This window comes from Clarias gariepinus, chromosome 15 (assembly GCF_024256425.1).
Source record: "Clarias gariepinus isolate MV-2021 ecotype Netherlands chromosome 15, CGAR_prim_01v2, whole genome shotgun sequence".
NCBI lineage: Eukaryota > Metazoa > Chordata > Actinopteri > Siluriformes > Clariidae > Clarias > Clarias gariepinus.
The window spans coordinates 29,692,429-29,716,637 of NC_071114.1; the positions used below are offsets into that span (position 1 = coordinate 29,692,429).

Here is a 24,209-nt window from a genome sequence, read left to right on the forward strand (position 1 = left end):
TTTTGCAGAGTTTTATGGTTAAACAAGGAAGGTGAGATTGTTTTCAATCCCAACTAACAGTAATTGAGTTTAGGTAGCATTAAGGATTTCATTGTATTTTCATTTTTTTAAACAATAAACACATTGAGGAACTTGTGCATCAGCTAGCAGAAGAGTTGACACTTGTAAACTTTTCCCAAAAATTATCCAAAAACAATTGGAGAGAGGCAGGAGGAAAAAAGAAAAACACTTAAACACCATCCCAGATTTCTGTCCTCATTTGCTGCTCCTGTGTGTGTTGTTGCTGTTGTAGGGGAAATAAAAAAAAAAAAAATCTTCGAAGATTGTAACAAAAATGTGATTCATCGAAGAACTTTATTGGTTATTGTGCTTTATGTCGGGTCACATTTTTTTCAATTTAAATCAAAATTTACCGAACAAAAAAAAAAAAGTTCAAGGTAAGGTAGAATAAAAATGAAGAAAAATAAAAGAAAAAATACAATCAGTGTATAAGCTTGAAGAATGGTCAATGAAACAAAAGCGAGCATGACCGTGTGTGTGTGTGTGTTTGTATGCGCACGTGTGCACACTTGTTAGGGCTTAATTAGCTCATTTAGCCATGCAGGATTCCCAGCTGTTCCCAGCTGAAAAGATTAATCATCAGAAATACGAAAAAAAAAAATTTGCCAAAAAGGGAAGAAAAAAAAAACCCACATACAGTACTAAAAGGTGGAGTCTGCTGAGCGCAGACGTATGGAGTAGCGGAGGCTTCTTGCTCTAAACCCCAGCCCAGGATTGGCTGAGCCTGAGAGACACACGCCCCCCTTGGACATCCCTCCTCAAAGTGAAGTACGATTAAAAATTTGAACATGGGTTGATGGTAAGAAACAAAAAAACAAACAAACAAACAAAAAAGGACGCTCACATTGTTGTTTCATCTCCAGCATGTACTCGCCACACACACGCACACAATTTTGCCAGGCATCCGAACACTCAGTGAGAAATGTGCATATATTTGGCTGCGTGTTTGTATGTTTCATGTTTATTTTTATTCATCGAATTTTAAAGAGATTCCGTGCACATAAGCGTGTGTATTCTCAATAAATCATATCCTAAAGCGGATTAAAATTGTTAAATCATTCTAACTCTATGCCCAGAAAAACCAAACCCAGGGTTCTTGCAAAAAACAAACAAACAAACAAAAAAGAAGCTTCTTATTAAATTTCACATCTCCAGCCACATCTCCAGCCACAGCTCCCTCGCTCCCGATCTGACGTCTCCTTATAATCTGATGGCTCCAGTGTTTTTTACTTGCTTTTCTTCGCTCAGCTAGGCCTGAGTGTCGAGATCATGAAGGACAGACGAGAGAACAACAAAGCAGAGAGGAGAGGAGTGCAAAGGAGGAAGAGAAAGAGGAGAAGAAAGAGGAGAAAAACGAGGAGATGGCAACGGCGGAGCAGAGTGTCTTGTGTCGCCAGGATTCGGAAGGAAACTCGTGTTCTGCGTGCTCGACTCAGTTTTTTTTTGTGTGTGTCAAAGTTTGCTGGTGGAGGGCTTCAAAAAGAAAAGACAAAAAAAAAGAAAAAAATTTATGATTTCATCCAGCAGAACGACGACCACTGAATCCCTTCGATAAAAGGCAAAACACTTAAATCGTTCACTCTCACACGATGCCATTAAAAAAATTGCTTAAGAAAAGGAAAAGAGAGAAGAAGAAAAAACGCAGTCCCTCGATCAGTCTGGCGGAGGAAGGGGATTGAAGCGTCTCCGTCTGTCGCCGTGCCCTCCTTCACGCTGCAGCATCAGTCTCGAAACATCTCACAGAAGTCTTTAAGATACCGGGTTTGAAATTTTCCCCGACATGAAAAAGCCGGCTCCGCGTGAAAGCGAGGGATGACGAGGAGAGGGAGGAAACTCGCATGAGGAGGAGAAGAACAAGAAGTTGGGCAGTGTTCCTGTTGAGGCGTGTGAGACAGTGATTGTGTGAGTGTGTGTTGGGTTAGAAAGTGTGTGTGTGTGTGTGTCTAAGTGTGTGGTTTTCTACAGCAGGTCGACACGGCGGTAGTAAAGCAGGTAGGCGGTGCGCTCTGCAGTCTGCTTCACCACGTGGTACTGGTTGATCACCTTGACCGCCTGGTCGTCGATGCGCAGCCAGCCGTTCAGCCCGATGTGGAAGACGTCCGTAGTGTAATGGCCGCCCGTGGCACTGTTCCCATGGTGATAGACGACTGTGTGGAGAGAGAGAGAGAGAGAGAGAGAGAGAGAGAGAGAAAGAGTTAACATGACATACCATGCACACAGGCTGCCGTCATTTTGTTATTGTTTCAGGCAGTCTCCTATGTATGAACGCGTTCCGCTCCGGAAGCACGTTCGTAAGTCTGATTTGTTTTTAAGTCCGATAAAGGGAGTCTTGTACACCTTTGAAACGAATAATACAATATAAAACATACCAATCACTGCCCCCATTCCACACACTGCCATCATGTGGCCGAAAACCATAACCGTGCCTAAGGAAATGATTATTACACGTCAAATGTAAGTGTTGTCTTTGCACCTTTAAATTGCGAGGGAAGTCATGGATGCCATTTAGTCTTAGATGTATTGGTGATGAACTAGTTTACATCAACCCTTGAGTATGAATTAAAAGAACGGCTTAGTGTCCGAATTCAATGCAGAGTGAGAGCGCCTCAAGTGTATCGTTGTGGTTTTAACAATGCTCCACATCACACTAAACAGCACCCTGCTGAGTTAAGCTTCAGATCAAGAGCACTGACTCACACACACAAGGAACTAATAAAAAAATGTAAAAAAATAAAAAAAATAAAAAAATCTATGACTAGGCCAGGCAGTGTGCTTTTAAACTTGTTCGTGGTGCAACAGGCAAAAAAAAAAAAAAAAAAAAAAAAAAAGTGCAGGGAATCTGTAGCATGACGCATAAAATGCAGATTAAAAGAACAAAACCGAATTGAAGAAACAGTGGAAGTTCCCAATTCCCAAGACCAGTGTCACTACTGAGAAGACTGTAAGAGGAAGAACAGCGGTAGAGGAATCAGCGCTACAGGTTGGAGAACAAGTGAGCATCTGACAGAGTGAGAGAGGGGTTTTCCTTTCGAAAGGAAAATAAACGAGTGGAGGTAATTCACTCCTGAACTGGGGAAAGATTAATAGAGGCCCCCCGAGGGAAGTGAGAGCGCATGTATGTGTGTGTTTAAAGAGATCAGCGACCCGTGCAGGAAACAGAACGAGCCACTGGAACGAAGGAGCCAGAAACGAGACACAGATGGTAAGAACAGTAGCGAGGTTTACACAAGCACTAATAATCCATTAATAATCTGATTTACGATTTAATCTGAATTAAAAGCATTTACAGACTTTGTACCAACTGTATATTGGTTAATATTTTAATAATAAAATCTACTTGGGTCAAATTTGTTCCATCCAAATTTTTTTTGCACTCTTAGAAATGAAGGCAAATTTATGGGCAGAACTCCATTTAGAAGGTCACTAAATTAGAAAAAGGATTATGGTCTTCAACGTGGTGGCCGGTTCATCTGTTAAAATGATTCCACATTCTACCAGAACCGCTCTTTCACACTTCTGATTTCTGGAATATGGTCCTTGCCATTAGAGAAGAAAACCTTTATAGATGTGATAACCTGGTCATTCACTTACGGCCCATCACTCTGGAAAAAGCTCAATCTGACCACGTGAATTTTTTTTCAATCGCTCCAAAGTCCAGTTTTTATGCTCCCTAGCAAATTTTTTTTTGGGGGGGGGGATTAATCTCACTTACATGTTACAGTTAAAATCTTCTACACACTAATGCTATAAGAGTTCATGCTACAGTAGCACATTTTAACAACTTGTTCCATAGAAAATGACTGCACACTTGTGCTATTGGTAACTTGTGCCATGGTAACTTGGTGAACTGATAGTTTTAGCATCCGCTACATCCTTCGGTCAAAGGGTGCACGCTGTTTGTTTTTACCTTGTATCATGAAAACTACAGCAGGGGGCAGAGCTTTTTCTTAAAAAGCCTCAAAGTTATGGAACGGCCTTCTGATTAATATTCAAGACTCAAGTACAATCTCAGTGTTTAAGTCTAGGCTAAAAACCTGTTTATTTAGCCAGGAATTCTGTCAATCAATTTGGCTGAAGAAAAGAAGCAGATCTGGGGACTCATGGATGTATAGTATTATGGTGAAATGGTATGTTTAGATGCTGTCTTTAGCTGTTGAGGATCAAGACACGATGTTAGGCCCCACAAGCAACCACGAGGGTCTGCAGGGACCGCCATTAAATTAAACGCTTACGTTTTCGCGAGGAAAGATTGGAAGTTCTGTAGTTGTCCAAAGTGCACAAGTGCTACTTATTAGTTATTTTCATGTATTACTGTTAATATTCCATTTATGTTTAACAACTTCTTACTTTATTTACATTAAAATTAATTGGGAAAAGTGACATTTATTTTTAAAGTCCTGTGTAGACAATACTTTTTTTTCAAGTGCAATCAGTGTGTGTGTGGTAAAAGAAAAAAAAAAAAAAAAAACTGTGAGAATCGTGATCTCAATTCCCATAGCGAAAAGATCATGATTCACATTTTGGCAAGAATCGTGCAGCCCTACTTATGAGTGTGCAATTAAAGTCACAGGCACAGCTACTCACCCAAATGAACGGTCATACGCATCTGATATCACCCATATGTTCCCTGCAGAGCCTGGTTCCTTTCAAAATTTCTTCCTACTGTCATCTTGGGGAAATTTTCAATAACACCGTTCCCCCTGGCTTGCTCATCAGGAACAAACTGAACTATAATTTATACACATTTTTCTAATTTTTTATTTTTGAAATTCTGGAAAGCTGCTTTCTGACAACGACTAGTGTTAAAAACTTTATACGAATACAACTGAACTGATTTACTTCACTACAAATGTTAAAATTTTAGACTTACAGCTCTCTAATATGATGAGCTGCTTTGAGTTAACTGACTGAAATAAACTTAATCTTAAACAGATGATCTACCACAGGACCCACACACAGCTGTATTTTGTGTGTACTAGTCATCTTTTCTACGTTATTTCTTTAAGTACTTGGTTCAATCTGCTGGTTGATGAATTCCATGATCTATCAAGAGCTGTTTTTGGAGGAGCAGACCGCAAAACGAGGGGGGGGCTATATTCCTTACCAGAGGACTGTTACTTTAAGTCCTAAATCATTCCTCAGCACCAGAAGCAGCTAACACCAATTTACGTGTGACAAAACCTTTCCATCTTCATGGAATTATTCTGAAATGACTCAAACGCTGCCTTCAGAGATTTGAGATCGGTTTGCTGCGAATACCACCAAGTTACACGTTTTGACACGGTTTGTGATGATGAGGTGGATGTACGTACCTGCAAAGAGCCTGTAGGTTCTTTGGCCTTTCAAAGTTTTGCTCCGCACACCCGGTGACAGGAGATCTGCGCAGAAAAGTCATCGTATTGCATAAGTTGTAAAAACATCAGCTGGATGACAGACTTGCTGTTACAAACCAAAGAAACATTTTAGGCAAACCAATTCCAGATTGAGTTTTAACAAAAGACTAAAAAAGTGTTTCCAAGAAATGGAATTGTTTTTGCATTTCTAACTGAAATAAGATGTATTTTTAATCCTTCTGTAAGCAAAATTTTGTTGCTTTTCTCCCCTTGGCATTTGTCGTGGTGCACTCGGTTACTGTTGTTGATCTTCATCGGTGTTGTATTTCATAAAGCCATTAAAGCCAAAAAAAAAAAAAAAAAGAAACCGAGTCTATACCAAACCAGATCCAGACCCAGTTATTATTGAAATAATAAGAATAATGAGGAGTGTTGTGGAATAACAGGAATACAGGATGCCTAAATTAAAAAAATAATGATAAGAAAATAACATTTAGGATTTGTAGCATGAATCTTCACAGTGTTCAGTGACGCGTTTCATATCGTGCTTTCGATCATTATTTTAGGCTAGAGCCTGAACTCATGGTACTTTCTCTCCCAACTTCTCACTTCCTGGATGGAGGGATGGGTCGTGTTGCCTGGATGAACAGACGAGTCTGCATGAAATAAACAACCATGGATAAGTTTGGATGGATAGATAAAAGTTGTTTGGAACGGATGGCTAGAGAATCTTGTTGGATAGACAGATGGATAAATGGATGGGCTTGGTTGGTTAGACACAGTTGTATACTTTGATGCTTGGGATGGATGGACAGACACATGAACTTGGTTTGTTGGATAGATGGTTAAGTTGGCTGGCTTGCTTGGAAAAGACTGAGGGGGGGGACACAATGGACTCGATTGGCTTGATCATGTTTGGATGGTTGGGCTCGGTCAGATTGAAGGATGGATGAGCTTGTTTTGATGTTTAGAAGGAAGGTAAATGATTGGATGAACTTGATTAGGTGCATAAACACATATTTGTGTGTGTATGTTTTAATATATAGTTCAATCTCACCCTACATAAGAAACATAAAAAAAAATAAATAAATAAAGAAATCAACTCAACAAGAATAAAAACACAATTTTAAGAAGTCGGGTATAATATAAATATGTTAAGACTACACAATTATTACAATTAATAGTTTGAAAATATTTTACAGAAGTGTTTAAAAAAAAAAAAGGCCTGACTATATTTAAAATCCAGACTGAACCTGTGAAATGATACCCCTGTCGACATGACTAAATGCAATTAAGCACAATGGTACAACAGACCTTTGCTAATCTCCAGGTCCACGGGGTAATCAATGTTCTTGACCAGCTTCTGGCAGCCGCCGGTCTTCTCAAAGACGAACCTCTTGAGGTGGAGCACGAGCACGGGAGGGAGTTCCTCCAGAGTCATCCGTCTGCTGATCTCGATCTGTGGTCAGAACAGAAAGGAGAGGATGAAGAACAGATTGTGTTATGAGATAATCTAATGAGTCACTTTCTCCCATAACCTGAGTTACTCAGCTGTAACATAAAAAAACAAAACAAAAAAACAAAACAAAAAAACAGGACAGACAGTGCTGATAAACAGGACTGAACAAACGCTCATCAACACTGCTTGCTTTTAGTCACAAACCCAGCAAGGTGCAGAACGATCTTGCTGACAACAAACAACCCACAGGAGGAACACAAAGGCCGGCTGAGTGAACACAAGTACACATGTGCAACAGATGTTTCTCAGCGTCAGCATTTGAGACGTTTAACCAACACCGTTTAATGAATTTGTGGAGGCATCTTTTTTTTTGTTTGGGGTCTAAAGTGCTTAAACAGGAACTGACCAAGAGCCCATAAAGTTACAAACAAGGCTGTGTAGACCGCGTGTATACAACAGCAGTGTGTTTTGTAGGCTGGAGGATGGGTGATCAATCACAAGCTGACCACTGAAGCCAAAGTAAACACTCCGGGTTTGTGTGTAACGTGTTTATCCCGAATCGGGCCTGTGAGTGGAAACGAGTGTGTGTAACGGATCTCAAAAGGAGGATTTTTTTTTCCCCACATTTTTTTATGAAGAATATAACTTGCTAATGCCAAGACGGCCCAGTGGCAATCATTAATCATGGTTTGCTTACCTTTTATGGAAATCATGACTATTTATTACAATTGTTTGAATTTTTGTGAGATTTACTGCACGAGTCAATAAAACTCTAATAGTTAACTGCTGCTTAACATACCATCTAAGAAAATTAAATTAAGAATTAAACACACTGTGAGGGGAAGTTTTATCTTATTTTTTATCTTATACTCGATTAGCATGTCTCGAGGCGATTTCTTCCTACAACTGCTGTTAACCGCAATATATTTTAAAATCAACAACAAAACATTTTATCTGTTAAGAGTGATGTTTAATACTGTGGAACACCTGTGAGACAAGTTGGCTGATGGGATTTCTTTTTTTTTTTTTTTTTTTACCTTTCAACTTTATTCCACCTATAATTAATCTTTTCTTCTTGAAGTTAATAAAAACCAAAGAAAACCAAAACACCCAGAATGCTGGTCAATGTACTCATGATGTCACTCAAGATGATGCGACAAGAGATCTCACACTATGACGACACGAAAAAAACAAAATGCAAAAAACGAAACATTTTTAAATGATTGAAAGAACAGGTAACACACCTCCTGCTTGGTTTTAGTGGTGTAGCCCTGGACCGATTCACGAGCCACCATGGTCTCTAGCGCCTCCTGCACCGTGCGGATCTTCTCCGACTGGATGTCCAGCTGCAGCGTGAAGAACGGCTGGAGCGTAGCCGACTCTTTCGAGCTCTGCTGGTACACCACCGATCTACACACACAAATACAAATCATGGAGACAAACACATGAACCCACGCCCGACCGTGTGCAACAGCTGTTTGGTGAGAGCAACGTGTTATCTTTATTTATGAGCCGACTCTGTTTTGCTTCAAGAGCGCTCTGCTATGACAGGAGGAAAAACAAACTGCATCCTTTGGACATGAGGTTTTAAAATGAAACAGTTACATGGCTCAACTTTCAGTCAACATTGCAGGATGCTTATTTTAGAATAAGAACGAAATGAAACAAAAACCTGAGGACAAAATGCTGATGGGGAAAAAAATTATTTAAGAGGCGATTCAAGACTTTATACCAAAAATAATGCGTAGATTAACAGAAATTTGTATATTGCGCATTGTATACTACTAACACTGCCTTTTTTTACACACAAATTTTGTAAAGATCCGTTTTAGCGCAAGGACAATTAGAGAAATACTTCAGCTAGTTTTTCAAGCCCTTGGTATGTTCACACTCGAAGCCTTTTCGAATAAGGAAAATAATAATAATAATCATAAATATATATACACTACCGTTCAAAAGTTTGGGGTCACTTGCAAATTTCTGTTTTGGTTTAGTGATTTCTTTTCTACATTCTACAACAATACTGGGGATTTCAAAACTATAAAATAACACATATGAGATTAGGTAATTGCATAACAACAAAAACAACAGTGTTATTTTATTTGCAAAATCCGTCAAGCACCATAATAAAAGTGGCTCTCATGAAGGCCAATTAACAGCACCTCAGATTAGAGGCGTTATGAAGTCTTTACAAAGCAGAAGTAGCAGACATCTCACCATTAACTGTTCAAAGGAGACTAATGCATTTTTTTTTAGACACCTTCAGAATTCCTTTACAATGTAGAAAAAGACAAAAATCAGGAACGATCATAGAGTTAGAAAGTGACACTAAACTTTTCAACGGTAGCGTGTATATATATCACAATGTGTAATAACACAAAGGATATAAAAATAAGAATCACGTTGGGAATCTTCGTATCACCTGTTCATCCTGAACCTCTAGTTGAGTTCAGCTTCAGCCATAAACCAATGCTTCACCACACTGACTCAAGAATCAAAGATATATTTACTTGCCCTTGAAATGGAAAAATGTCACTGTTCCTATATAATCTTACAGGTGCCGCACTCTAAACTATTCACACGTGGCAGGCATCACAGCATCCCGTGTGGTAGGAGCAAATTACTACTTCTTCCTCGTTGTTTAACAGCGGTTGGAATCCAGAGAGTTGCATGACTGCCAACTGTAGGTCTCGCTCTCCCCCTCTTAAAGCCGATTTTCCAGTCCAGCTTTCCCTAAATAACATTAAACGTTTCATTCCCCGATCTTGTCTTGCTCCGTCTGCCTTCTGACCTGCGCTTCCACACGTGATCTGCTCTACCTGTTCCTTCCCAGTACTTCAGAAACAAATTAATAGCAAAGTTTGTTTCGAATTGTGACAAGTTGTACTATTTTCGTCGTCAGCCAAATACACTCCCTGTTCGGTAATCGGAGAGCAAATCACAGATGAGAAATGGAAAAAGTAAATCAGATAAATATGTAGTTTTGTCTTAAAACGCCTCCAGCGTATTAAAATTCACTTATACCACTTGAGCGCTGTTATTTCAGCCAAAGTAAAAATATGAACTAATCCCAGTAAAAAAATATTAAGTTTAGCTTTTTTCTAATTATATTTATTGGTGCAGGTGTTTGTTTACATTGAGCAAGAAGCTTATTTTAAAAGTAGATTATAAAACCCGGCACATAACTGCTCATAATATCGCTTTACCTCAACTTTTTGGAATTCTGTCCAGCGGGCGTTTTAAGACACTCCTACATTTTGACGCATGCACAATACGCTGTCAAAAAGTACGGTTTATAATCTGGCACAAAATTTAAAGCACTTCACTTCTGCTTATCATTTTGTTTATGATGCAGGTTTAACTTGAGGCAAATCCCGAAAGACTGGCAAAGTTTCACTGAAGTCCTATAAACAGTACATTTTCTAAGACTGGTTTATACACACACACACACACACACACACACACACACACGTGTGTAAAGGTACCAAAACATAAATTTTAAGTCCTTCTGCAAACTTTCACAACACACCTACAGAATCGTTGCATAGGCGAGGAGAGAATCATGCGATGAGTGGCTCGTGTCTGTTATTTCCACTAGTATGCAAGTGACAGTTAAAACAACTAATGTGTTAATAATTAGAGAAACATAGGCACAAAAATTTTGTTGTGAGAACCTTAAAAAAAATTTTAAAAATAAAAAATTATCGATCCTAAAAATTGCAGAGCATGCTGAAAGACTTTAAAACTGCTGAACCTCAGGTTTCTCAAATTAAACTCCCCCCCATGTTTTCTCCAATTTGCTCAAAAACATCTCTCTGGAGATTTCAAACTAAGTGAAAAAAAATGAATAAAAAGGCTTTATGAAATCACTCCAGGAAAAAAAAAAAGCTATTTTCCAAGAACATGAAACTAAAAAAGAACTTAAAAAAAAAAGGTGACATTAAGAGTTTCAAAGACTTAAAAAAGCAATTCTTTAATAACGAATTCGGTTCGTAACCTGGTTACCCAAATATCACCTGCTCGGGCAATTTGTCTCCAAATTTAGTCGTGAGCAATGCCAAGCTGTAACCTCGCACCCGATGTAAGACGGGGTCCATGTAAGGTTTTTGGCTCAGACGGGTTTTGCTTTTCATAAGCACAGCTGGAGAAGCAGCCAGGCCAGGCAAAGAGACTCAAGTCTACTAAACGCACACACAACCATGTGTCCTATTAAACTCTGAGCAAAACCAACAAAGAGGAGTTTGACTTTAACCTGTGCCAAACACGACACAAGGAAAAACACGTTCATGGAAAAGTGAAAAAGAGAAGAAGGTGGATTAATGGACATGGACGCATCATCATCAGATTATAAACAACAAATTGGGGGGGGGATCTTACATGGACTTCAGATTTTTCACAATTTAGCCAAGATTTCAACCAAACAACTGTCTTTATTTAAACAGAAAACACTAGATGTTCCAACATTCTTAACAAGAATCTTCTAGCAGATAGAGTCCAGAAAAAAACAAGGACAAAAACAAAAAGGAATGGATGAGTGCGGCAACCAAAACAGCAGAAATGATAAACAGGAAATAACATTTATAAAAGATGAATGAAAGTCCATTTTGTGCTCGGGTTGGCCAGAAACCCACACCCACTTGTTTACTACTGGATCTTGAAGTTTCAGAAGTTCAAAGGCCAAACTCAACCGAAATAATTTTTGGCATGAATTACACATCACTTCCTTTTCATTTCAGTAAATCCACTGTCCCAAGGGGTGGCGTGCGGCAGCCAGAGCACCTCATAAGCTTTGACCCCAAACTCTTTGGACCAACCCCCCTGGTGCACTGCCGTGTATTTTTTTGTACAATACACATGAGCTACTTTCGTAATTGAACAAGACATAGTAGAACCGCAGTCTGTTCTTACCTGTGGAAATTCCTAACTCGAATGTTCGTAAGTTCGTATTAAACGGCGAGATGTGTGAATTAGTTATTATAACTATTTTTATTGTAACCATTTATTATAAGAGTTTCGTTTTTTCGCTAGCATTAAAAATGACAGATTTTTGCACAAGGAAACAAAACTTTCTCCCGATTCAACATAAAGGGGTCGGTAATGATGAGGCACTATTCGTTAAGCCCCAGAAAAAGCAAGCTTCCAGAACAACCTGCCTTTTTACAATAACACATTGTTCTGTTCATACATCGTACATCATATTTGTGCTCACGATAATTCCCTACCTGATGTGCCCTCCAAATATGTCAGTGATGGGGGTGCGGATGAAATCTGCTTGCCGGGTGATAGAGGTTTTGTTCCTGGGTCCAACCTGCTCCCACTCATCCTCGCTTCCCTCCTCTCCCTCGTCCTCCCCTCTGTTTGCGGGTTCCTCGGTGACTACATGTGACCCCGGCCCGTTCGGTGTGGAAGCTTCTGCACATAAACAAACTAATTAGCTCTCAGGTAAATTAACCTAACTTTTTGTTTGTTTTTTTGTTAACAGAGTCTGATGTTTCTAACGTAGGTAACGAGTAAAGAAAATTTACAGCTTAAAGAAGTTTAAGATCATTGAAACTGCGCTTCTATCTTGGAAAGATGGATTTGACATGTGCCTCCTAAAACAGAGGTTACGAGCGTTCTGGACCAGTTAGTCTCGAGTAAACACCAAAAGTGTAAAAACACGCTTTGAATGATTGATGATTTGACGTTAAGGACATCCAAGAGCTTTAGACCAAAGTGGGTCTTGGGAACAGTTACATCTCCAGGTGTATTTTTTTTCCTTAGACATAATATAATTCTTTTTTAGTAAAACAAGTCATTTTATTTTGTGTCCAAAGTGTGTTCCAAAGGGGCACATGATTCTTGTCGAATTTTTAATACCAAATTCATACTTTTTTTTAGTTAAGGTTCATTAATACACTTGAGTCCCAAAACTCTAATCCAGTGTTTTCTAGAAACAGTCACACATTCCAATCTTACAATCTATACATGTATTAGAACTGTAAAGTTGGCAAGTCTGTAGATATTTAGGGGAAAAAATTATAAAATTATTTGGGGGACGCAAGATGAGTAATAAGAAGCTTTTTGGATTTTTTTTTTTTTGTCTGTTTGTGCACGCATCACGTAAAAACTAACGGACAAATTTTTAATGGGGTTTTGGATCGACCCCATGTCGATCAAAAACCCCATTATGTATACCCAGATGTATTTGATCGAGCTTGATGTAACATATAGGCTTTAAACCATTGCAATCAGCCCATGGGAAGAGAAGATTAAAATGGACTAATTTAAAATGGAAAAAAAACAACGCCTTTATATCATAAGAATAGTAAACTCTCATTACCACAGATGGAGCTTAACATTTCCAAACTTGCAAATAGCCGGTACAGAATACGAAGAAATTAAAATAAAAAATAAACATTTGACCTTAAAAACCCTAAAAAATAAATAAATAAAAAAGTCGTTAGTTAATCTCAAAATTTAACAGATGGTGCTGTAACATTTTTAAAACACGCTTACAAGTGTGCAATTGAAATCTACTTTTCTCGATAGCAATGAATAAATGCAACATTCAGACAAACATTTTACTTTAAAAGTCAGATCTATAGCATTTGCTTTTGTGATTTGTAAAATATTGCCGTTTGGAAACTTTTGTTGCTCTTATGTGACTCGACTTAAAATGTAGAATTTCAGGTAAGTCGCTTTGTGAATAAGATTTTTCATTGTACTAAACCTACTTATCTGACTTTGCTTGCAAAGATGCAATTTGAGTACATATTTCGGTTTGAGATTTGATTTTTTGTGGGGGCCACACAAAAGCCGTCGCAAGCACAGCTAGTTATTTTATACAAAACTGACAGATTATGGTATTTATTTGCCCATTAAACTATTTTTTTTTTTTTCATATTGGAGAGCTTAAAGTCCAAAGAGCATCTAGTGTCAGGGAAAAAAGTTACATATCCCTTACAAAACATAGATTTTGGACTTTAAACTGCTTTTAAAAATATTTCTTCTAATTGTTCATTTGTTTATTCTTAAATAATATTTAAACCATATTCAATCTTTTTCGAACTTTTTTTTTGGTTTGTTTTGTTTTTATGTAACACTCAAATGCTGACTAAGCAACGTCTGTCCTTGTCTGATTTAACACTATCGTCAAGTCAAGTCTTGAGCACAGATTTTATGAGGTCACATTAGGGGGAAAGAACCTAAACTGCACTTTTAAAATCTAGCTAATATGGACAAAAATAATTAAAAAAAAAATACAAAAAGCAGGGTATTAAATGTAAAAGTGAACACACTCTCTTCTGGTGGAGAAATAAGCTTCTTGAGTGTGAGCATTTCCTCGTGCAGTCCGTTCAGCGTGAAGCCCAGATACTCCTCAGCATCCTCCTGACGACCCTGTTGGGAAAAAACGACACCCAGTGAACCTCTGCTTCACCACACTGCTTACTCCACACCACCTCACACAGTGTTACATCAGGTATTTGACTTTGACTGAACAAGCTGTTTACGGTGTTGTAACCACAAGCCCACCACGTGTCACTGGATAAACCCCTCACCTTCTCTGAGAGGCTGGATTTGGTCAGCGTGAGGAGTTTGTAGATGTACGTTGGCTCAAAGGGAACACCCGGTCTGATATCTTTTGTTATCTTCTCTCCTGCAGCAGCACAAGACAATCACAAAGTATTAAGGTAAAAAAAAATATTTTTTTAAATAAATACAAATATCCACAAACCACAGTTGTGTACAACTGAGACCTGAATGAGCGACTGACTCACCTTGCTGTTTGGCTTTTGAGGAAACAGGCATGTTGCTGAACTCATTCACGAGCCGAACACTGCAGTGACACAACATTCAACTTTGAAATTATTACTGTGAAATCTTTACTATAATGGAACATTGGATTGCAAGTAACAGTCTGCAAGCGTTTTAATTTTTTTATAAATTTCAAATTGATAAATGTCACCGTCACACAAACACTAACAGAAACACTGCTCTGTCGAGATTCTTTGCAAAGGTAAAGTGCAGAGGTTTCCAAATGGAAAAAAAAAAAAGTGAAGATAAGGCAAGAAAATACAAGCCATAACTAATTTAACACTAAAAGAAGGCGGCTGGGCTTCCAGGTGGGTTAGTTACTAAAACAAAGCAGTTGTAAATGATTTTAAATTCAGTTAATTCACTGTTCGGATTGGCAGCAAGGGAGGGGAAAAACACCTTAGTCATATTTTTCATGTTCATGGTTAAATACACAACCTATATTAAAGCTGTCATTCTTCTGTTCGTTTGATCCGATAGTTTTACTGTTACCGCACAAAAAACTCCATTATTAACAAATAACTTTCTCTGAAATCTAATTCAAATCGAATGTGAACAGAAGACTTCCTGCATTTTTTTTATTTCTAACAAACCCTGTAGCTTAAGACGCATCAAAACCAAAACTCACAAGTTGTCCATCATGGGCGTGGACGTGCAGGGTCTTTGCGTTTCAGTAAAGATGGGAATGGACTTCATCAGGTGATACATGGGCGGGCATGCGATCAGCGCCTGCAGGGTCTAAGGCTCACAGTCAAGGACAAGGGGACAATACGAAGACCACAGCAAGAGAAGCAGCACACAGAATGTGTGTGTGAACAGACGCGGATTAGCAGGGGAAAGGATACGGCATTGATGTAGCACCAGTTGCCCTTGTTGATCAGTCCTCTGGGTTGCAGAGACACAGGCTTATGCATCAACTTCACATTCTCGATAAGTTCTAATGGGAAATGAAATCATATGTGACCTTTTCTAACCTTGTAAAAACAACGCTGTACAAGTAAACAGAGCTTTAATGTTAATGTCCGGGTCATTAAACAAAAAAAATAAATAAATAAATAAAACCCGTTTAAGAAAAATAGAAATAAAAGCAAAAATAACATACATGGTATATTTAACTGCGCAAAAGTTATGAATGACAGCAAATTTGACAGCAAAGTATAAAATGGTAATCAATACATAATGTAAATACATTAACTGAAAAATCAAGATACATTTTGATACGTTACCATATTAAAACAATGAAACTAGAAAATGTCCATTTTTTCAAATGGTGAAAACCGTACATGTTAATATTTGTACTAAATCACAAGATTTTTTATTTCAAGAACCTGTCAAAGAAGTTCACCAACTTGCCACCAGGGAGGCGTAAGAGACAAACGCAAGTAAAACTAAGCAATTATTTTATAAAAAAAATTTTAAGCCCAGAATTCAACACCTGCATCATGCTACACTCTCACTATACATGAGTAAACACCTTAATGAATACGTTTAAAATAAACTAAAAGTATCAATAATATTTAAAATCAAGTAACCATGATTAACAAGAATCAAGTAACAATAAATAAGGAATGTGCTGCATTCAATGTCTTTGCTAATTTATTTCACAAAATATTTTTCAGGACTAAACCAACAGTCAAAAATGTATTTCCCAACAATTTTAAAATAATTACTCATGGCTTATCACTTAAGTTGAAGTCGTTTCTAGCATTAACTAACAAATACCTCATTTCCACTACACTGGTGCCAGAACCGGCCCGCATTTACACTAAACAGGAGCTCAGCGGGAGCTGCATGATAATACGTCACAGGCCAAGCCCACTTAACAGAAACTACCAAGGCCGAAGTCAGTTTACTGGTTATTCTACAAACTAGTATGAAAATGTATTTCAGTATAAAAAAGCAGCTTATTTGACGTGTTTTAACTGCTGAAAGTCTTTCTTCAGTTTTTTTTTTTTTTAGCTTATTCACTATTTGGTCAGTTGTTCGTGTGAAGCCTGCAACTATTAGTTCTTCTCTTATTTCCTCAAATACTTTTTTTTTCTAAAGCACTTTTCAATTTCTGCTGAATCTCGGTGAATGTCCAAAATGGCAAAAACACTTGTTTGGTCCGCGCTCCACATTAACAGACTTTGGGTGTCCGACTTTTTTTTTACGCTCCCTATAACTCCGCCCACCGCTTGTGGCGTCACGGGTTCTTGCAACTATGATGGGGAAATGGTTGAGCTGCCCTCAAGTGATTTCCAGAAAATCTTAGTTGTTTTCTTTGCTAGTCACAACCCAATAATTTGATCCCTCTGTAATGGCGAAGTTTTTTGGGCAGACGATGTATATTTAAATCCGAAGGTGTTCGAGTCTGCGTTTATGCTAAAGCAGTCGCGTTAGAAATTAAAAAAAACCTTTACGTTTAGACACACCGCAGAAAACCCGTCCCAGCCTGAATGTTAATTCTCCACCTGGCAAAACAGTCGGGCATCTATAAATAATCCTCCTCCCTGTTTATGGGGTCCCGACTGACAGGAGCGGAGGTTCTGCTAGAAATAAAACATTATTTTGACACTAAATTATCCAGAGTATTATCCAGAGCAAGGTTCCTCCATCAACACTGAAGCTATAAGCTAAAGCTCCGCTCGAGGAAAACAGCTTCAGAGAATCATTTAACAACATGGTTTACAGCAGACAATGTACTTCCTGATATGATTTGCTTTTAAGTGATTAAGCAGCCAGGTCATAATGGAGATGAAGGCGCAAAAAAATAAATAAAGTAAAGCTTGGTTATAAATCAAAACCTGGATTTAATCCTATAATCCTATGTTCAAGAACAGAAAACACTGTTTTATCATGTAAGTGGATGTGCTTTTTACAGCCATTACTGTACCTTTATAAGAGAAGAAAAAGAAAAACACAGATATTGTCCCTCACAAACATCACCAAAAAATACTGCCAGCATGTGTTCAATTACAATAAAACCCACAGTACACAAAAAGACCACACTTGGCTCAGTGAGTATGGGGGACAAAATATTTACATAATGTACTGTTTTATAATAGGCCAAAGGAAGAAAGGAAGTTTGAAGATGTAGAAATATATATTCATTTAAAAAAAAAAGTCCAAACCCCCCCGGGACAAACAACAAAAATACCAAAAACAAATCATCAGTTACAAAGTTATGACAGGAGAATGGACATTCAATAGGAACATGACACCAGAGCTGCAAATAAGGCCCGGCGTCAACAGGTCGTTGTTCTGGCGAGTATTTAGGGCCAATCTCTGCATGATTTCACCCGTTATTTAAAAACTATTAAAACAGCAAACATGTCTCAATTAATCACGTATGCAGTTTTTTATATTAAAAAAATTCTAAAAATTTTTTATATTCCAATAAAACAATAATTGGGGGAAAAAAAAAAAAAAAAAAAACATTACTGTCTACTAGGATCTACTAAGTGCAGAACTAGTTTCAGCTGCCATCTTGTGGACAACCCAGAACAATGCACTAGAAGTTAAAATTACAGGTTTGATGTTGGTAAGCAGCTCGGAAAAATTTACATTCCCTAAATTAATTTGTTTTTTTTTTTTGTTTTTTTTGCCGGTTGTTTTATATACTGTATTGCTTATTTATTTGTATGCAAGTTCATGCACACATTGGATTTTACTGTAGAATTAAAATAAAAAAAAATCATAACATGGCTCACTCATCACTTTCACATTATGATGCACACTACCTGGCCAAAAATAAATAAATATATATATTTTTTTAAGTCTAAACAATGTTTACACAATGTGCTGAAGTGTTCTTCACTCAGCCACAAACATTTTGAGTGCAGTTGGTTGTTTTCTTTGCTTGATGCAGCCCAATAGTTTAAATCTTTTGAAACGGCGAATTTTTCTATGGCTGGGTAATTTATGTATATATTCATTTATCTGTCTTCAGCAGCAAGGGCTTTGTCATCCCCAGTACCATCAAGGCAGCAAAAATATTAGTGTGTTGGTCAAAAAGACTTGCAACAAACGTTTAATAATTTAATTAAGCATCTGAAACTCTGTGTTTTGAGTAGGGATGTATCTATAAAAACCACACAAACAAATTTCAACCTTATTTACACGCTTCCTGCTCCATTACAGATACAGTACCTGCCAGTTTTGGTGCCATGGGGTCTTCCGAGACGGGAACGGGCCCCTCCCGGATGTCGCAAGGTTTCTCTGACTGCTCGGCGGCAGGGGTGGGAGCCGCGGGCACCGTGACGACTGCGGCCTTCACCTCGACGTATGCCTGAGGGCCTCCGGCCGAAGGCTTGGAGTTGTGGAAGAGACTAGCCCAGGATTTGGGGGCGTTTGGGACAGTCGCCATGGCAGGAGAGGGCGGAGAAAGTGAAGGTGCCCGAGCCCCTGAGTCCGTGGGGGATGGGACCAAAACAGCGCCTGCCTGAGTATCGGCCATGTCGAGTCTGGTGGCAGGCGACTGCTCTGATGTCCCGTTAGCCTGGCGCTCTTCATCCTCATCAGTAGTAGCAGGGTCAGCAGCAGAAGGGGGAGGAGAAGGCGAAGAGGTCGGGCATGGGTCGCTGCCCGGCAGTTCGGGGCTATCTAGAGCAGAGGGTTCTGAGTGCTGCTCTGCAGTCCTGGCCCCTTCAGCATGACCACCACTCTGGGAGGAGGAAGAAGAAGAAGAGGAGGAGGAGGAGGAGGAAGCCGCGGCATTACCGTCCAACAAAGAGGCGGCCCCGCTTGGCAAGTCCACGGAAGATTCATCAGGGCTGTCACAAGTCCTCTGGTTGGTGGGAGGGCCAGACTGACCTGTGGATGATGTGGAAGAAAGTGTGGAAGGAGTCAAATCAGTGGGAGTGTCCTCAGACCCCAGGGCCGGAGTGCTGAGACCGTGTCCGTTCACCAGCCCCGTGCTGGTCACGCCATCCACTGGTGCACCTCCACTTTCGCAGCCCTCCAGATAGTTGTAGTATCCTGGAGGTCGTTTTTTCTTTTTTTTGCGTTCTCGTAGGCCCAGGCCGCCGGAAACGCCATCTGCGTCAGAGCAGGCCTGCTGGCCATCCAGGGCCGAAGGCTCAGAGTCCGCGCAGTCCACGGAGTTGAAATCGGGCTCAAGCGAGTCGCCGGAGACCGGAGCGGCCATGGGGGGAGGTTTCTGAGCCGGCTGGCAGCCGAGGATGAACTCGGGAGCCTGAGGGTTCAGAGTGCTGGACACTTTGTACGAGGAGTCTTTTACCATCACAGGCTCTGAACTCATCACCTCATCCACTCCAAACTCGATGTGCTGGTAGTCCTCTCCTGCAGATGACACAGTCAAGTTAGCGCCTGTTAAATACAGACCTGATGATTTATACACGTGCACACAAAAATGCTTTTTACTTTAGGCATAAAACTACTTTCTGAGGAATACTGCAGTGAAACACAAGTAGCCTTGCTAAGCATGTACACAGGGTATCTACATTCAGTTTAAAGTTTTTTTTTTATTAGACTTCATTCAAACGCCAAATCCATCAAGCCATTATATTGGACGGGACTTGTCCTCTGGACAATATTACATTATAAAGTCACATTGCATCAGGGAACCAATAAAGAACCTGAGAAACACTGCTTAGCTCTGGATTTTGATTGGTCAGGTGGTTTTGTTAAAGAAGGATTACATAAATGCGCCATGATTTCCATAGCATGGCTCTTTTAGGAAAAACTGTGTAGGAAAGGTCCCGTGAACGTTATTTAAAGCGTATGGTATTTAGAAAAGGAGTCTCCAGTGTCGGCTCTAAAACACAAATAAATTTCCAGTTGAGATTTAAGACAAGCAATAAGACAAGCTGCTATATCTCTATGACCCAAAAGAGAAACAAAACATGTTTAAAGTGCCACCTGTAGGATTATACAGCGTGGTCAATGCAGCAAATGCCTATACGTCTTGGGACAGTCGCCGTGGCAGGAGAGGCAGTTGTGATCATGCGGACTGGTGCGCACTGATTCTAATGTGCATGAGACTGGTGTAAGCGTGTAATCAGTCGGTCCGAGACTAATTCGCTCTGGACAAAAAGGGCCAATCGGCAGCTTTTTAGTGTATGCAACTTTTGATAGCGTAATGGCTTAAAAATGCTATTTTGTTATACCATTCTTATGCTCGTGCACTCTCCACGGAACTGGTTATGTCCGAGGCTGATCGGTCATGTCTGATCAAGCCGCAAACTAATGCATGCATTTTTTAAATAAAAATGTATTCTTTTTTTTGTGTGGTGGGGTTAAAGGAAAGACTTATATAAACTGATGTAATTTTGATGATGGTTAAAAAAAATTTTTTTTTAACTGAAATTATTATAACTTCATCGTGATTAACGTCAAATGCAGTTGATCCCTAAAATTTTTGATGTGGTCTAAAACTGCCTATAAATGTTTTTTTGTTTTTTTTACTTCAATGTGTAACTTAATCTTAAACTCAGCTTAACACATTACCCTTAAAAATATATAAATAAATAAATAAATAAATAAATAAATAAATAAAAGTAAACATGTATACTGTACAGCTGAGGAAAAGTTCAAGAACGACTCAAGCCTCGAAACACTAAACCGTAACGTTGCAGAGGTCAACTGTATAACCTAAATCTAACTACTGACGGATACATACAACAATGAAATGTCTAAGTAGTTGTGGTATAAAAACACTTTAGGATGGGCTGGTGTTAAAAATTAAGCATCAACTCCAATCATATTAATTTAAATCTCTGCAGGTTGTATTTAAAAACTTTAGTTTTAGGGAGAGATTTTAAGGTTTTATTTACCCAGTTCAGATACCCTGTGCACAATACTGTGTATAAAACAACAACCACTATCATCATCATTATCACCCCGTCACCCCAAGACAAGACTGAAAGCTGGCTGTTGTGCTGCGCTGTAAAAATCTGAAGCAGTAAGTGAAGATAGTTGGAAATAAAACAGGAGAACAGGGTTAATTATTCTTAAACGCAACACTTAATATGATACCAATAAACACCAGCAAAACTGCAAACCACCGAAAGCAGTCAGGGGGGAAAAATTTAAGAGTTATTAAACTGTAAAGGGTTTTCAGTTGTGTCTGTGATTTGCCGTGTCATCTGTTAGTATGTGTTTATAGGGGTTCATTCCAAGGGAGCAGCAAAGGACAATCATGAAGAGAGAAAAATCTTGTGTCTCGAACACAGCTCTCGTCCAAATCGGGCTATTAGTGAGGGAACAGGGCCAAGAGTAATTATTGTTAAAAAAAATAATAATTTAATTATTACCTAAAGCCGCCGCTTAACTGCTGTACAGGCGAGTTTTCAGGCCAGAGAGAAACCCGCTGCCAATTTTTTTTTTTAAGCATGCAAAGCTTCACAGATTATCCAGCAGGCAGAAATGACAGGGAAGGGTTTGAGAATTAAGAAAGCTCTGTGTGTGCGTTTCAGTTTTAGAAAAGAGTTTCTGCAGCGAAACACAAGAAGAACATAAAGGCGACGTGAGTGGAACCCAGAACTCACCGCAGACCTGCCGTCTCATTGATTCCGTAATGTACGGCACATCAACAGTGCAGTAACCTCCTGAATAATTAATACAAATCAGGGTCAATATTGTATTCTTGGCACTTTTTGTGTATGTTTGTGAGAGAGAGATATGCAGGATCAAGTTTAAATCATACATAAATACAGAAAGGAAAAAAAATAAAAAAAATAAAATGCATATCGGTTAAAATCCAGCCATGAAGAAGGAACTTCTCACAATGCTGGAGGAACAAGATGGAGAAGTGTGTGATGTGTTTTAGGACGCAGGCTGAAAGCGGTGCGAACGACCAGCTTACCTGAGTTATGAGTGACACAGGAGGCTTTCTCGTTGAAGGGAGGAAGCTGCGTGTTAGGAAACAGGAAAAAAAAAAATAAAAATCAAATGAGTCCGATGATAAAATGCACAAATACATACATACACAGTGCAGTGAAAAAAGTATAGTTTGAAAAGTAAAATTTAACTTTAGCTCTTCAAAAATAAATAAATAAATAATTAAAAATTAAATCCAAGTTCTTTAATGATTTAGCAGGGGGACAGTTTTTATTCCCCCCATTAAGAAATTACGAAGATACATTTTGTTAGTACTCAAGTTATCTTCATGTAATATTAAAATTAGTTTGATGAAGTGTGACAAATGTGCAAAAAAAAAAAAAAAAAAAAAAAACAGGAAGGGGCAAATACTTTTTCACGCACTCTGTAAATGAAATCACATTATTGCAGTTATTTAATGGCAAAAGGCTAAAATTTTATACAGGTAATATATTCTGATTCTAGAATTTAGGTAGAGTTTGTCAATACTATGTTTGTTTGTTTGTTATATACAGTATATATAATTGAGGGTTTTATTATTTACAGCAATTTTAGTTTTATTATTTTTAGCCCAATTGCACGTATGAGTAGTTGAGGGTTAAGGGCCCAACAGTGGCAGTTTCTTGGTGTTGTTGAGGTTTAAACAATTTTAAAATGTATAGCAATAACAAAATCACACAGGATCGCTGAAGCCACAGTTAATAATGTTTTACCAAAAAAACTTTTAGATTATTGATGTAATAAACAGATAGATATCTTTACCTCAACATAACAGCGAGGCGTCACGAAGAACTGATTGAACTCGTCCGGGCTGAACTCCCCAAAGATGTACTGTGAAAACAAACAGTTAGTTTAAATTTAAGAGTTATACTTGATATAAATGATCTAAACATGATACACCGCCAGTTACCGGTACTCCATCAAAAAGTACCCAAATCAAAGTAATCATACTCATTCTGAAGAAGTGATGTCTGTGCATCCCTTATATTTTCACCTTTTTTTTTTTTTTTTTTTACCCGACTTTCTCCCTAATTTAGTCGGGGCCAATTCCTCCCAGTCACTAGTGGACTCCCACATTAAGGCTACTACTACCATTTAGCCGGGAGGGCCGAAGACTATACCGTGTTTCCTCCAAACCGCGTGACGCCAGCCGACCGCATCTTTTCGAACTGCTTGCTCACGCACCGTTAGGGGCAGAGTAACACACTCTGAGGAAAGCGCTAGCCGCTCCTTCCGCGTGCTCACAGACGCCCCCGATTGGCTGTAGAGCCGTGATTAATGTGGGAGCGTGAGTACCTCTCATCCCTGCCCTCTGAGAGAGCTCGGCCAATCAGCTCTTGCTAGGCCTCCGGCTGTGAGAGGTAATAGCATCACTCGGGGATCGAACCATGGGGATCTCCGGATGATAGGGCGAGCACTACCACTGCGCCACTCGGAGGCCCAACATTTTCATCTTCTTTTTTATCTTAAAATAATATTTTTTTAAACTCACCCTCATGAAAAAAAAAGTTTAGTATGAGAGAGGGAGGGAAAAAAACAGCTCAAACATTTCTGGTGCACATCACTACTTGTATCTAGTTAATTACAAAGCCATTTAAACAGTATATATTTTTAAAAATTTGCAAAGCCCAATGTTACAGGCCCATTGATTTTAAACTGAACCGGACTAAAAACTGCTTTTAAAAAATTCTTCCAATTAAACCTGAAATTAAAATCACTTTGGGTAACGTTGATCTCAA

The 24,209-nt window shown here is 38.9% G+C and overlaps 1 protein-coding gene across 3 annotated transcripts in view; it reads right to left on the bottom strand.

Moving 5' to 3' along the window:
• Nucleotides 1–1,221: 1,221 nt before the first annotated feature.
• usp10 (ubiquitin specific peptidase 10) overlaps nucleotides 1,222–24,209 on the bottom strand; it is a 32,008-nt gene continuing 9,020 nt past the window's right edge. The window contains exons 2-15 of one of the 3 annotated variants that reach the window (XM_053513325.1): nucleotides 23,233–23,301; nucleotides 22,457–22,502; nucleotides 22,140–22,199; nucleotides 18,781–19,932; nucleotides 15,495–15,586; nucleotides 15,278–15,387; nucleotides 14,613–14,671; nucleotides 14,394–14,491; nucleotides 14,133–14,232; nucleotides 12,075–12,261; nucleotides 8,097–8,262; nucleotides 6,708–6,852; nucleotides 5,373–5,438; nucleotides 1,222–2,207 (exon numbers count right to left, since the gene is read on the bottom strand). In XM_053513325.1, the coding sequence (XP_053369300.1) occupies nucleotides 2,020–2,207; nucleotides 5,373–5,438; nucleotides 6,708–6,852; nucleotides 8,097–8,262; nucleotides 12,075–12,261; nucleotides 14,133–14,232; nucleotides 14,394–14,491; nucleotides 14,613–14,671; nucleotides 15,278–15,387; nucleotides 15,495–15,586; nucleotides 18,781–19,932; nucleotides 22,140–22,199; nucleotides 22,457–22,502; nucleotides 23,233–23,301 (2,538 nt within the window). In that variant the 3' untranslated portion in view covers nucleotides 1,222–2,019. Of the gene's footprint in view, nucleotides 2,208–5,372; nucleotides 5,439–6,707; nucleotides 6,853–8,096; nucleotides 8,263–12,074; nucleotides 12,265–14,132; nucleotides 14,233–14,393; nucleotides 14,492–14,612; nucleotides 14,672–15,277; nucleotides 15,388–15,494; nucleotides 15,587–18,780; nucleotides 19,933–22,139; nucleotides 22,200–22,456; nucleotides 22,503–23,232; nucleotides 23,302–24,209 lie in introns of all 3 variants that reach the window. The other 2 variants (XM_053513324.1, XM_053513326.1) reach the window with 2 other exon arrangements.